General features: G+C 37.2%; 1 protein-coding gene and 1 long non-coding RNA gene across 5 annotated transcripts; one reads left to right on the top strand and one right to left on the bottom strand.

The window, feature by feature from the left end:
- Positions 1-2,176: 2,176 nt before the first annotated feature.
- On the bottom strand, positions 2,177-2,994 carry LOC116192706. Of its 2 annotated transcripts, XR_004154136.1 has the most exons (3): positions 2,868-2,994; positions 2,627-2,766; positions 2,177-2,500 (listed from the first exon to the last, which is right to left on the bottom strand). It is a non-coding gene; the product is annotated as an uncharacterized LOC116192706 (long non-coding RNA). The 2 variants fall into 2 exon arrangements; XR_004154135.1 differs by having other exon boundaries at positions 2,627-2,982.
- Positions 2,995-9,063: 6,069 nt separating this feature from the next.
- On the top strand, positions 9,064-13,186 carry LOC116192791 (tyrosine--tRNA ligase 1, cytoplasmic). Of its 3 annotated transcripts, none has more exons than XM_031521434.1 (11): positions 9,064-9,220; positions 9,944-10,107; positions 10,362-10,509; positions 10,721-11,010; positions 11,161-11,257; positions 11,683-11,788; positions 11,874-11,956; positions 12,050-12,195; positions 12,460-12,565; positions 12,700-12,759; positions 12,875-13,186. In XM_031521434.1, exons 2-11 carry the CDS (start codon positions 10,001-10,003, stop codon positions 12,893-12,895), a joined length of 1,164 nt encoding a protein of 387 aa, XP_031377294.1. In that variant the 5' UTR covers positions 9,064-9,220; positions 9,944-10,000; the 3' UTR covers positions 12,896-13,186. The 3 variants fall into 3 exon arrangements, with proteins under 3 accessions (XP_031377294.1, XP_031377297.1, XP_031377296.1); XM_031521437.1 differs by having other exon boundaries at positions 9,076-9,220; positions 10,007-10,107; XM_031521436.1 differs by having other exon boundaries at positions 9,076-9,220; positions 9,962-10,107.
- Positions 13,187-13,856: the final 670 nt, after the last annotated feature.

The raw sequence follows: 13,856 nt of genomic DNA, 5'->3' as shown, positions 1-13,856 counted from the left end.
AATTCACGTAAACATGGCCATGTGAATAAAATCGAAAAATCGTGAATAAAATAAATACACATAGGAAATTAACTTATAATTTTTTTAGATTAAGGGCCCTAGGCCCATTTTCCTCTTTTGGGTCTTAGACCCATTGGACTCGTTATATGAATGTCGGCTTGAATGTTGGTCGTGATCGACCTGAAGGTATGGACCTTTTCATTCTTTCTTGACCCGAATGTGTGGCCCATTTTGAGTTGGACTATATAATTGTATAAGCACGTGTATCGTGCGGAATCTGTAATTCATTCTTTAATTTCCTCGTACTTTGGCAAATGTAGACCCGACCTAGGATTAAATAGCTTGACTTTAACGAATAAAAGTATTAGATTTATTAGCAGCCCAAGAGGATACCGAAAGTGCAAGTTATTAGGTTGTAGGCCTCTAATCTCGTAACAAAGCTCCCAGACTCATTTATCTGGTTAGAAAGATCGAGTCAAATTTAAATCATTAGGCGGTTAGTATCCTGACCTTGTATGTGACTTTAGGTGGCTCACCGACCAAATTAAACGGTGTAGTGGTGACTCCGATCCCGATTAGGTCCTAGACCACATGTCTAACAGAACGCCTCGAAATTGGCGAAAGAGGCATAAAAACTACGCCCGCATGACAATTGGGATTGGAGAATAGGAGCTAGTTGGCGACGTCGATGGCGAGTGGATAGCCGACGAGGATGCCCCCATCCCCTAATTTGAGAGATACGATTATGAGCACCCCTTCGGTCAACCATCCTTGGTTGATGTTGCCAACAGGCTCAGACCACGACGGCGATGTCGATCGTGAGGCAAGCGGACGGCGAGGCCGCCTTCGCCCCTTCTTCGTTCCCTTGCTTTTTTTAAAAAAAAAATTGTATTACTTTGAATATATTTTAATATATTTTGTGTCCTTCATGTTGCACATGTACAAAACTATCCCAAAAAATCAGCATGTCAATTTTCCATTCATTTTTTTGATAGATTCTAATAACGTGCTTTGTGGTGCTAAAAGAATGAACTATATGGTAAAATTATTTTTATTTGTTAATATTAAATAGATTGTCAATTGTACGATATAATTTTTTTCTTGTATAACAAGATTTTTAGAGTTAATCTAATCTTCGAATCCGAATCGCAATATGATATAAAAAATTAATAAAAAAAGAGAGTTGACCAAATTATCTAGATTCTCAAACTTAATTAATGATTACGATACGCTGTCACAAATTTAACCCGAACGACATGGACGGGACCTAAAAAAAGTATGGTGGGCTCCATTTCTTTCACGTAAATAGTTTTCAAGGGAAAATTATTTACATAGATAATTTTTAGGAAAGTAATTTATTTTCTCATATTTGGGAGGATATTAAGGAAGCCATCTTCATTTGCTTGAAGTGATGTGTCACGTGGGCTTAGGTAAGAAAGAGAAAGAGTAGGGACTCCGAAAATGAATTTCGAAATTTTTTACATGAATCCATTTTCCCCATTTAGTTTGTAGGTTGACCGAAAATATTTTCTTGTTGGCCAAAGAATATTGTATTAGACTATCACCAATGCAAGAGCCCTTGACAAGTCTTTAAAGTTGGCTCTTACACTACTACATGGATGCTCACACTAAAAAAAACGAGACACTCAACTCCAATGCAAGTCTCTCTTCCCAAGTCTTTGACGAGGCCTGCAAACATATTATATTAATTCAATTAATATAATTAATATATATTAATTATAGTTTGGGATTATTATGTCAGATATCTCATAGCATCATCTGTTTCACAAATTTATCATATGATTTAAAAATTATTTAGAAACGCTCATGATTTACATTTGGTTCCAAATCTATCATACTGTTAATTTCTTAGTCAATATTTATCAGTGTTACTAACATGGAACCAAGATTGTCAGAATCGCGATTCTACCTAGAATCGGTCGAGGGTCGTAGAATCGTGAATCGCGATTCGAATCGTGAATCGTAAGATTCTACATGTAATTTAATATATATATATATATATATATATATATATATGTAGCATACTTTCCCAGAATCGATAAAGATTGTAAATTTTGGAAGGCTTAGAAAAGTTAGAATAAGTATATGAACATAAAAAGAACATTCATTAAATAAGGTAGAAATTAACATTAACAACGAAAGCCCTGGGACTTAATTTCGGAAAATGACAACTACCCGTGAGACCTCTATTGCAAATTAATTCACAGGACATGTAAACGTGAAACAACATGGTACATCCAAAAGAACTAGTTGTGAACTGCAGGACATATTCTTAGGCTGTAGGCTTCAATGAATTTCCAACGTTGATAATGAATCGGAATCTGACATCAGTTCTTTCAAGCCTCTCCAGTGCAATATTCACATAGTCCATCGGAATAACTTCGATGTCTGGAAGTGATGTTGTGCTTTGCGGCAAAATTCAGCATAACCCGTGTCTCCTTTAGCCCACCCATCAAACTTCCCCCGTTGAGCTTCCGACCTGTAATATTCATTTATTGTGTCGTTAGTTCCAATTAATAGCTGATTACATCAAAAGTCTCACATGGTCGACTTCATCATGATATTACAAATTGAAAGTAATAATCCATGATAAGAGCGGGCATACCCGATAGCAATGGGAAGGCCGGTAACTGGAGTGGCTTGTCTGGTATACCAACCATCAGTAGCTTGCCATGGCTCTTTATCGGTTGTTAGAATCGATAGATTCGATACAATCCCAGAATCGACGAATCCGATACACATACACTGGCCAGAGAGAGAGAGAGTACACAATCGACTCAATCGAGTAAGCATGAGTTTCGGGAAGAAAGGATTCGAGCTCAGAATCGAAGATCATCGGTCCGTACCTGCCCTGCCCCCGGTCGAAGCTCGGCCTTGTCGAAGAACCAGGTGGATCGAAGAAGCAGGGGCAATGATCGAAGAAGCAGGGGCCATGGTCGAAGCTCGGACTAGAGTCTAGAAGGATCAAGGATGGAAGAAATTAGGGTTAGCTCAGTTGGAGAACCCGACTGGAAAGAAGGAAGAAAGGGTGGGGGGAGGAAAGAAAAAAAATGTGATTCAGGCCCTCTTCTAGGCTCGGGCTTGGGCTTTGGCCCTGTTATGGGCCCGAGATTAGGCTTTAGCCCTGTTCTGGGGCCGGGCTTGGGCAGACTCTGGCCTGAATCCAGAATCGCAGAATCGGCCCGATTCTGCGATTCTACGATTCAGCGCCCGATTGCACCATCCAGATTCATCAAGTGGAATTAGAATCGTAAACACCCCCTTGAATCGTAGAATCGTACGATTCTACGATTCGAATCGTGATTCTAACAACCATGCATGGAACGTAAGTAGGTCTCTTTGTCTGTGATAGATTTGAGAAAAAATTAAAATTATGGGATAGATTTGAGAAAAAATTAAAACCATTGGATAGATTAGGTGCCCACTTACATTTCATTGATGAAAAAATTGACAGCGCGAACAAGATGTAAATCATAGGCCTTTTTTGATAATTTTCAAAGCATGGGATATATTTGATAAAACGGCAAAGCATGGGATAATATTACCCATGGTTTTGCCGTTTTATCAAATATATCCCATGCTTTGAAAATTATCAAAAAAGGCCTATGATTTACATCTTGTTCGCGCTGTCAATTTTTTCATCAATGAAATGTAAGTGGGCACCTAAGATAGTTTTTAATTAATTTAATTAATCAAAACCATAGTTTTTAAGTATTTAATATATATTAATTAAATGAATATAAGTAATATTATACATAATTAATATTAATATTAATTATAGTTTTAATTAATTAAATTGTAGCTTCAATAAATTAATATATGTTAATTATATTAATTAAATGAATATATTTAAAATATTTTAAATCAATTTTTTTGAAAGAAGAAGTAGCTCATTTAATTTATTTCACTTATTGGTACTATGAGTTAAGAATGTGGCAGTTAAACATTTTACTTTTGACAGTCAATTGAGCTGTTTCTACTTTTGTTTATGTTGTGCTTCAACTAGTCATCAATTATTTGTAAATCGCTACTCTCAGTTCTAACTTCAACTCACCATAATGTGACTTGTTGCTCTAGTTGAGTGCTAGTGATTGTTCAAGCTCCAAGAAATGTAGCTCAAACAAATGCATGACGTTAGCTTACATGAATTTGCTTCCTTTTCATAGGCTTAGAATTACTTACAATTTTTGAGGAAATTTCCTTCAAAGGTTTGTTAAATTGCAGCTCTATAGTTTACAATATTATTTTATAGCTATTTTATTTTCCATTTCTTTTTTTTCTTTTTTTTCCTGAATGCTATTTGCTTTGTAGACAATGTGTGAAGCTGCTTATTTGATTTTACATCCATTTTCCTCTAGTAGTTTATACTATATGTGCACTTCTTTTGAAATTATGGCTGGCTTTAACTTGAGGAAAAAGACAAAGATGAGGAAAATTGTTATTTTGACGTAGTGGATTTAGTTGTGTGCAATAATTAAATGTTTGATTAGGCTTATCCTAGAAATTGCTAATTATCATAGTTATAGGTCGTCTATTGCTTCATGTCACTTGCACGGAACAACTTCAAATGGATAGGAGAGCATTTTTCAAATTGTATCAAATGTTGCAAGAATTAGGGGGTTTAAAACATACAAGAAATGTGCATGTGGATGAGCAAGTTGCCATGTTCTTGTATATTCTTGCTCATCATTTAAAAAATCGTGTTATTAAACAAACTTTTGTGAGGTCAGGTGAAACAGTTAGTCGGTGCTTTCATAATGTTCTTAAAGCAACATTGCGTTTACAAGCTCATTTATATAAGAAGCCCCAAACTATTGTTGATGACTCCACTGATGAGCTTTGGAAGTGGTTCAAGGTATTGAAAACAATGCTATTATCTTTTGATTTATTTTAAAGTAAAATATAAGATACTTCGAAAGTATTACTTGTTTGTAGAATTGTTTGGGGGCTCTAGATGAGACCTATATCAAAACAAGAGTTGCTTTGGTTGATAAACCTAAATACAAGACTCGTTAGGGTGCGATAGCAACAAATGTTTTAAGAGTATGTGCACCGGACACGCAATTTATATACGTCCTCCTTGGATGGGAAGGATTTGCTGCTGATGGAAGAGTATTACGTGATGCCCTTACGGGGATCATGGGCTTAGAGTTCCTAATGGTAAGATATATCATGTTATTATGTGTGATTTTGATAATATAGAAGAAACTAAGAAGCATATTGAGTGACGTAGTATTTTTTTTCTTTTACTTTAATATAATTTGTTATTATCTAGTACATGTTGGTTACACAAACTTAGAGGGATTTTTAACATCGTTTAGAGGACAAAGATATCATTTGAATGAGTGACGTCAATGGCATCAACCGAGAAATGCAGAAGAGCTTTTCAAACTAAAACATGCATTTGCCCACAATATTATCGAGATATGTTTTGGCATGCTTAAAACGGAGCCCCTCAGTTTATCCTGCTAGAATACATAATCGCATAATAATCGCTTGTTTTTTACTTCATAATTATATAAGAATGGAGATGCCTGTTGATCCCATGGAAGAACAATTTAACCAAGCAGATGGCATTACTGCAAATGATGGCGCATATAGTATCACGGAGATGAAGATGTCCAATGCATGGAGTAATTGGAGAAAAGACTTAGCCAATGAGATGTATAATGAATGGAGAGCTTCTCTTGCTTAGTTACCTGTATTTTAGTCTTTGAAATATAATTTCTATGTTATGCTTTTATCTCTTGAGACAATGTTGATGGAATTTTATGTAATAACTATTTGAAGTGTCCGAACATTTTATTGTGCTAATTTTCCTTCTACCTTTTCAATAATATATAATTCTTAGTGAATATAGTGACTGAATACAATATATCTTCTCTATGCTGGTTTTCTTATTACTTAGAAAGTTATATATACATCTTAACACGGGTTTTTTGTGCCCATGGCTTTGTCATAGATATGGTAGGTAATTCAAGCCAACAAATCAGCAAACAAGTGAAAAGGAAGTGGCTTACGAGAGAAGATACGACTCTTGTTTCTTGTCTTATTATTTTAAGGAATATAGGGACCCATAATGCTGACTATGATTTTAAGTTCGGGTATCTACATGAATTAGAGAAAATGCTTTCTGAGAAATTACCCAATAGCGATTTGAAAGGAAAACCCCAAATAGAATCTCAATTGAAAACTCTTAAAAAGGATTGGGGTCTATGCCATAGTATATGGGAGGTATAACTCGAGATTCGAATGTGATGACACTCGGAAGATGGTGACAGTAGGAGATGATATTTGGAATGCTTATATAGCGGTAAGTATGTAGTATCGACCTTTTTTATGATTATATTCTTTTAAGTAAACTAACTCAATGAACATCCTCATACACTTGCAGAGTCACAAAGATGCTGCTCCCTATAGATTCAAGAGTTTTTTGCATTTAGATGATCTTTCTATTTATATATGGTAAGGATGAAGTCACCGGGCAGGATGCATAGGGGGTTGAGACATCCTTCAAGAGTTAGATATTAAGGACACAATGAGTGAAGTAGCACCGAAAATAATATTCTAGATGATAGTGGGTCCGGTAATGCCTATACTCCAATGTCAGAACAAGTTTTTCATACTTCTATTCCGGATACCTTAGGTGGAAGTGCTTAATCGAGGAAAAAAAGGAAAATGATTAATATTGATATAGTAGAGGTTGTTAACAATTTAGTGACTGCACTGAGCGAGTGGATGGAGGCTAGCGACAAGCTATCAAAGAGCATGCAGATTGCAGACCAACATTGTTCAAGAAAAATAGAAATTCTAGTCGCTCTCCATGCTATTGAGGGGCTCACTATACAAGAGAGACGTCAAGCCATCCGTAGGTTTACAAAACATTAGAATGAAGTTTTTCTTTTTTTTTTTGGTAGTGAATCGGATGAACATCTCGAATGGGTGAAAGATTTCCTGAGAGATGAATGATGGAGTAATATAGCTGCATCTTTTTGATTTTTTTGGAAAATTAGATGGTTACATAAGATCTTTAGTTATTGAGGATGGTGCTTGTACTTTTTGTTATGAAAAAATAGTTATGGAGATCATGTATATTTTTTACAAATTGCACCAAATTGTCTCTTTTCTTGATGGATATTATGGATTTTGTTATGTAAGAAGCATTATAATACGTTGTGTTGGAGACTTAGAACAAGGTTGGAAATCAGGGTTGTACTGTTGTTTAAGGTTCGATTAGTAACGAAACATATTGTCTTATATTCTATGTGCTGTTAAACCTTATGACTAGATGAAATGTAATTCATTTTCTGTATCTTGTATATTATGAATTTTGCATTATTTAGTTATATACTACTTGAAGTTTTGCTCGAAAATTTGCAGCATAATCCGAGATTCTTCCAAATTCTTTTCAAGCTTCATTATGTCATGAGAATAAAAAAGCAAGCCACTGGGGAATGGCATAAACACAACTCCGTATTTTCTATACAACGACATAATAGCTATGATACGTGCTTCCAGTTTTATCCTGAAAAAACAAGATGAGGTGTATCTCATTGCTCTAAACTTTCTATAGACATTACATCATTACATCAATTTAATTACAATCCACTCATCGAAGAATATCCTTTTGATAACAAAAAAACATAAATAGAATTAACATTTTGACTAGGTATAGCCTTTAAGGGTTTCTCAATAGGTCCGAGTTTGGCGGGCAAGTCAACCTTGTATTCCTTCAACTTACACTCTTCTTCTTAGGTCGGAGCCATCTTCTGTAAACTCTCGAGAACTTCAGGCCTGAGCATGTCTGCATTATCTGTGAGCAAAGGAACAGAGAATTCAACAATTGCAAAGTCAAGCACAATTTTTTCTTCATGATCAGGACAAAATTCAAAGTAAGGACTAAAATTAATTAAGTTATGGTGGCTATCCTCTCCCCCACATTCATAAGAAAAACTAGGAAAGTTTCCTTTAAATTAACTCGGTAAACTCTGATCTTGACTGTTAATAATTCAGTTCTACATTAGAGGGCTGTTGATAAGCCACACCCCTCCCCCGGGGATGCTGAATCGACTTCCTCAGAATTCCCCATTCCATGGGAATCCCCATAAGACCCAGTTGTCATTCCCGAAGTCCAACATTATCTCGTGTTTCATATTGCCACCTAATAATTCCTCACACGTCCCTCGGATCTCCCTAGCCCGGTGATAGAAGTTGTGGAAGCTGATCTGGTAGTGTTGGGTCTCATGGAACAGCTTTTTCCTGATGGAATCGAAGAAGTCGAGGATATCGACTATAGAGGAACGACATTAGAGGTGTTGCTGATCATTCTGGGGAGCCCGAGGCTTCCAAGAAGGAGAGGTCACGGTTGGGTTCGAACCTCTTTTGTGGGATGCAGACATGCTCGGTTGAGGTTTTGCACTAAACTTACTGTGGGTTCACAAGGGCAAATCATCACCGGCAATGAGAGATGGATATAAAGAAATCTGAAGGTGGAAAGAAAGGAAAATATGGATATTAAGCTTGTTTGGTTTCACAAATCGATTTTAACTTTAGTTTTAACTTACTCTACTTAATTCCATTTATCTTCAATTCAACAACACAATCATTATTTTCTCTCTACTATTCACTACTTTTTTCAAAATACAATAACACAATCATTACTTTTTCTCAACTATTCATTACTTTTTCACACATTTTCTTATAATTTAACAACATAATAATTACAACCAAATTAAAATAAAAAATCATCTCTATTTAACTTTAAAACTAAACACAACATTACATTTTAGGGCTTGGGAGAAATAAAATAATAATGGATATTAGCTTATATATTTTTAAAAAATTATAGACATAATATTATATTGATACGGGCCGGGCCAGGTCTCAAGAAATACCCAGGCCCGACTTGGCCCGCGCACACGTACCTCTTCTTATGCCCATGCCTAGCCTGTTTTGACGCGGGCCGGATAATACCCGCCCCAAACAGGGCAGGTCAGGTCGGGTAAATGGCCATCCCTATCCGAACCGAAGACTCAATTATACGACGAGTCCCTTACCATTTGTTTCTCCATTCCCACCTGCGCTGCGCTGCAGGTCGTCTCGTCGTTTGGGGTTTCTCTGCTGAAACGGCCGCGCCGCCTTTCTCCCATTTCGCAGTCTCGTGCGTGCGGCGGCAAGGCAAGCATCCTCAGTTACCATCGTAAGCGACTAAACTTAAACGAGGGCTATCTGCTTCTTCTCTTCCGTACATCCTCAATCTCCGATTTGTATTGCACTGCGTGCTTCTCTTTGTAAATAGCAATCCTTTCCAGGATTGGATTCTTCGTCGCATTGAAACTTGATAATATAAGCATGTTGAGGAGTGCAATGCGATACCGCTCTTTTTTTTTTCTTGTTTTTTTTTGGGGCGTCTGTCAGTCTCTGTGATCTGTTGGCTATCTAGTTCTCAGTAGTAGAAATCAGGGCAGGGCGTAGGATAGGAAGGCAACGTCAAAATTTCCAAGCAAGAAGCTTTAAGGGGCTTGGCTTGGATTGGTTGGATTGTTTACTTACTACTGGGTAATTAGCCGCCTCTAGAATTTTTACTACTGGAGTGCTGAATCATTCATGTCCTAGCTAGTATTTTTGCATAATCTTATTATGCCATGCTATTGATCGGATACTGGGAGGGAAAACTCTTGACAGTGATTGAAAATTGATTGAGGGAAGCATGCAGTTTTTGAGGAGGCGAATCCAGTGGATGGATGGATTATATGCTTGAGCTGCTTTGAACCGACCGAGCTGTGATGTGAACCAGAAAATTGCTTGCTTTTACTAATCTCTGCATGATTTTAGGATTTTGTCTGCTGTTGTGATTTGATGCATTTATTTAAAACATCGAACTTGATATTTTCTTTCCTGTTTGGAAAAAAAAACAAAAAAGAAATTTGGATCATTGCAGCTCACCAAAACCCAAATCTCACTAGCTCAAGCTTCGTCAATGGAGGACTCAACCGACCCTCCAGCTGCAGGCATGGAGTCCCTCTCGATGAATTCCGAGGTTGAACAGGCCCAGCCCTCTTCGTCCAATCCAACTCCCTCTGGCCAGTAAGGACTCCAAAATCTCAGTTTCTTTTTTCCCCACTCCTTGTTTCTTGAGAAGGATTTATTGCTATTTTTTTAAGAAAAAGTTTCAATTTTTGCCCAATTGTGCACCATTTCGTTGTAGAGTTGCACTAAGGTGGATGAATTTCCAGCCGAATTTGCTATAATTTCAAGGATTTCATTAATTGAACGGTCTCTGGGCAGTATTGTGCTTTTACGGGGTTTTGCATTTGGTTGATTTGGTGATGTGCTCTCAGGATGAGTGGAGAGGAGAGGTTTAAGATTGTGAGGAGTGTGGGTGAAGAGTGCATTCAAGAGGATGAATTGCTGAATCTTCTCACCAAGAAGCCACAGCCTATTTGCTACGACGGGTTTGAACCTTCGGGCAGAATGCACATTGCTCAGGTCAGCATCTGTCCTCTCTCAGTCACCGGTCATCTCATCGTTGTTTTACGCCGTTGCCTGGCCATTCAATTTAAATAATGCACTTTGCCCACTTTTGCCACTCGATGAATATTTTAGAAACCTGATTGTTTTTCAGTCTTATTCTTATGTGAATTGATCTTTCTTAATTTAGATATTTTTTTTTTGGGGTTCAATTTCTATGCTTGAGCAGGGAGTTATGAAGGCAATAAATGTGAACAAGCTAACTTCTGCCGGCTGCAAAGTGAAAATTTGGATTGCAGATTGGTTTGCCAAAATGAACAACAAGATGGGGGGAGACTTGAAGAAGATCCAAACAGTTGGGCGTTATTTGATCGAGATCTGGAAGGCTGTTGGAATGGATATTAGTGATAATAAAGTTGAATTCCTGTGGTCTTCAGATGAAATCAATGCTCGGGCTGCTGAGTACTGGCCGCTTGTCCTGGATATTGCTGGGAGGAACACACTCTCAAGGATTATTAGGTGGGTGAGAGGACCATCCATAGCAGTTGTAACCATTTTCCAAATTTATTATTCAGTTATTCCTTTTAGCTAGCACCATGTTAGCCATGTAATGAAACTCCACTAGATTTTGAAAATTTGTCGATTTTTATTTTCTTTTGTGATTAATAGGTGTTCACAGATTATGGGTCGAAGTGAGCAAGATGATCTTACAGCTGCCCAGATTTTCTATCCGTGCATGCAGTGCGCTGATATTTTTTTCCTCAAGGTGATCATACCTTTTCCTGTTTAGATTCTTGGTATTTGGATTCAGCATTTCAGTCACTTATTTTGATGATGATGTATCTAGTTGTGGAGGGTTCTTCCACTTCTGTTGGATCTATGTGTAAGATGAGTGTGACAATTTCTTTGAAAATAATGGTTGGTTCTCAAGCCCAGCATGCGTTGCCTTGTTTGCAATTTCTGCTGAATGGAAAGCAGAAAAGTTGGAGAAACTTTCCCAAGAAGTCAGGCTTAACTTTTCTGCTCATATCATTGTGAGCTTATAGTTTTCATAATTATGCTCGAGGGCCTGAATTCCCCTTTGAACATTTGTATTCTTATATTCAGGTTGATATTACCTGGGGAAGTTTTATATTTAATTATGTTACTACTTGTTTTACATGCTTGGATACTTACGAGTCTTTCTGACAGGCTGATATTTGTCAACTGGGTATGGACCAAAGGAAAGTCAATATGCTTGCTAGAGAGTACTGTGATGATATAAAGAGGAAGAACAAGCCCATCATTTTGTCTCATCGTGGGTTCTAACTTCATTATCCTGCAGTTCACAATATTTTTTGTTTTATATGGTAGACTTCTCATACTGTGATTTCTACCTTCAGATATGCTGTCGGGTCTACAGCAAGGGCAAGAAAAGATGTCAAAAAGTGACCCATCATCTTCCATATACATGGAAGACGAGGAGGTACAGAAGCGATTTCCAAAGTTAAGAGATTTATTGGTATTCGTTTCTGTAGTGGCAGGGGTTTTTACTTGGCCTTCGTTTCATCTGTCATAGAATATAGTGAACTTGAAGATAAAGAAGGCCTACTGCCCACCGAAGCAGGTTAAAGATAACCCATGTCTCGAGTACATCAAGTACATCATCCTACCATGGTTTAATGAATTCAACGTGGAGCGTGCCCCAGAAAATGGGGGCAATAAGTGAGCCTCTTAGCTGATCTGCACTCTCTTACCCTACAATCCTTTTATTATATTGTGCATATTCGTTACTGCTACATATTTCATGTAACTAAAAGAATTTGTTGTGTTGCAATTTAAACATACTTCACCCTTATTTTCCAAGAACATGGTCCACCGTTATTTTCCTCTCATTTTAGAAAGTGTTCAGTAGTTCAAATGGAAACTTGGAAACATACTTCTCACTGTTCAAAGGTGTTCAAATGAGTCCCTCTGAATATGTGACAGGACGTTCAAAACATTTGAAGAACTCACAGCTGATTATGAAAGTGGGGAGCTACATCCCGGAGATCTGAAACCTGCTCTTGCAAAAGCACTGAATAAGATTCTCCAGGTGAGAAATTTTCGCATTAAGTTTTCATTCGCGTCCTGTAGGAGAATAATGTTCTATATTGCTGAATCTCGACCTAGAGGTTTGGGATTGCAAGTGAAAAGATTATCTCTCTGATCTTATGTACACTTCTGTAGCCCGTTCGTGATCATTTCACCCAAAATCCTGTTGCCAAGGACCTTCTGAAACGCGTCAAGGTATTCTTGATATATGGCTCTCGTTTTACAAATCCCAGTTTTATTTGTGTTTCTTAACGCTCAGCAATTGTTGTTTATGGACAAGTAGAAAATGAATTGCTTTTTGATCTTGCAGGGTTACAGAGTGACAAGGTAATGACAAATGGCCACAGTGCGAGGAGTCATCACTAAATTATTGTCACACATTATTTGACATATTCATGGGCACGTCTGAGATTGGAGTTGCAGGCAAGTCGATTGAAGTTTGACGCTTTTAACACTTTACTATATTAGTTGAATAAGAACAACTTCTTTGGGCTTCATGGATCAACAATCCGAATTATGAATCGACTTTTGGTATGGTTGTATGTGTTTCTCAATCTCATTTGCCAATACTAGTTGAGAAGGGGCAATCTTTTGGCTATATCGAAAATAGAGTATTCACCTATGCATTCCTCAATCGGTATATTTATCGCATTGAGCTATCATTTCGTATGAAATATCATGCCTAATTGTTCTCAGGCAAGATTCAATATTATACCATGGCCCGAGTCCTTGTCTTATCAACTAAGGACTACTTGAAGAACGAACTCTTGGAAGTTCTTGACAAAAGCCAGAGATCACACTCCATCTGAAGCGCAATAGTGAAACGGGATATTACAATATTAATAAATCACACTCCATCTGAAGCGCACAAGCCAGAGATCGATGAACAATATTGACCCAGTTACAGAAATAAGACTGCTCCGTTTGGTTTCGTAGTTAAAATAACAAAGATTTTAACTTTAATTTTAATTCAACACATTACACAATAAAAATATATATTTTCTAAGTCAAAAATTTTAATTTTAATTCAACATACTAGACAATTATTTGTCCTTTTTCACAATTAAAATTAAAGTTATTTTTAACTCTGAAATCAAACGCATTATTCAAGATCCAAACTTTACGTATACAAAACCAGATTTTCAGACTTAACCAAAGCTGTAAACCCCGAAACACAATATGACATAAACCAGAGATTTGACTAAATTATCCAGTTTCGCAGAGTCAATTGACGATTGCGTTGCACTACCACAAAGATGACTCGAACAGCAAAGTTGACCCGAACAACGTGG

This window comes from Punica granatum, chromosome 1 (genome assembly GCF_007655135.1).
Source record: "Punica granatum isolate Tunisia-2019 chromosome 1, ASM765513v2, whole genome shotgun sequence".
NCBI lineage: Eukaryota > Viridiplantae > Streptophyta > Magnoliopsida > Myrtales > Lythraceae > Punica > Punica granatum.
This window is presented reverse-complemented; position numbering and strand designations above follow the sequence as displayed.

What these genes read in the sequence shown, in the direction of transcription:
- LOC116192791 (XM_031521434.1), top strand. Translation starts at nt 10,001, where the DNA reads ATGGAGGACTCAACCGACCCTCCAGCTGCAGGCATGGAGTCCCTCTCG. An exon ending in GCAGAATGCACATTGCTCAG is followed by an intron (nt 10,510 to 10,720) that starts GTCAGCATCTGT and finishes ATGCTTGAGCAG; the next exon opens with GGAGTTATGAAGGCAATAAA. An exon ending in CACTGAATAAGATTCTCCAG is followed by an intron (nt 12,566 to 12,699) that starts GTGAGAAATTTT and finishes ACACTTCTGTAG; the next exon opens with CCCGTTCGTGATCATTTCAC.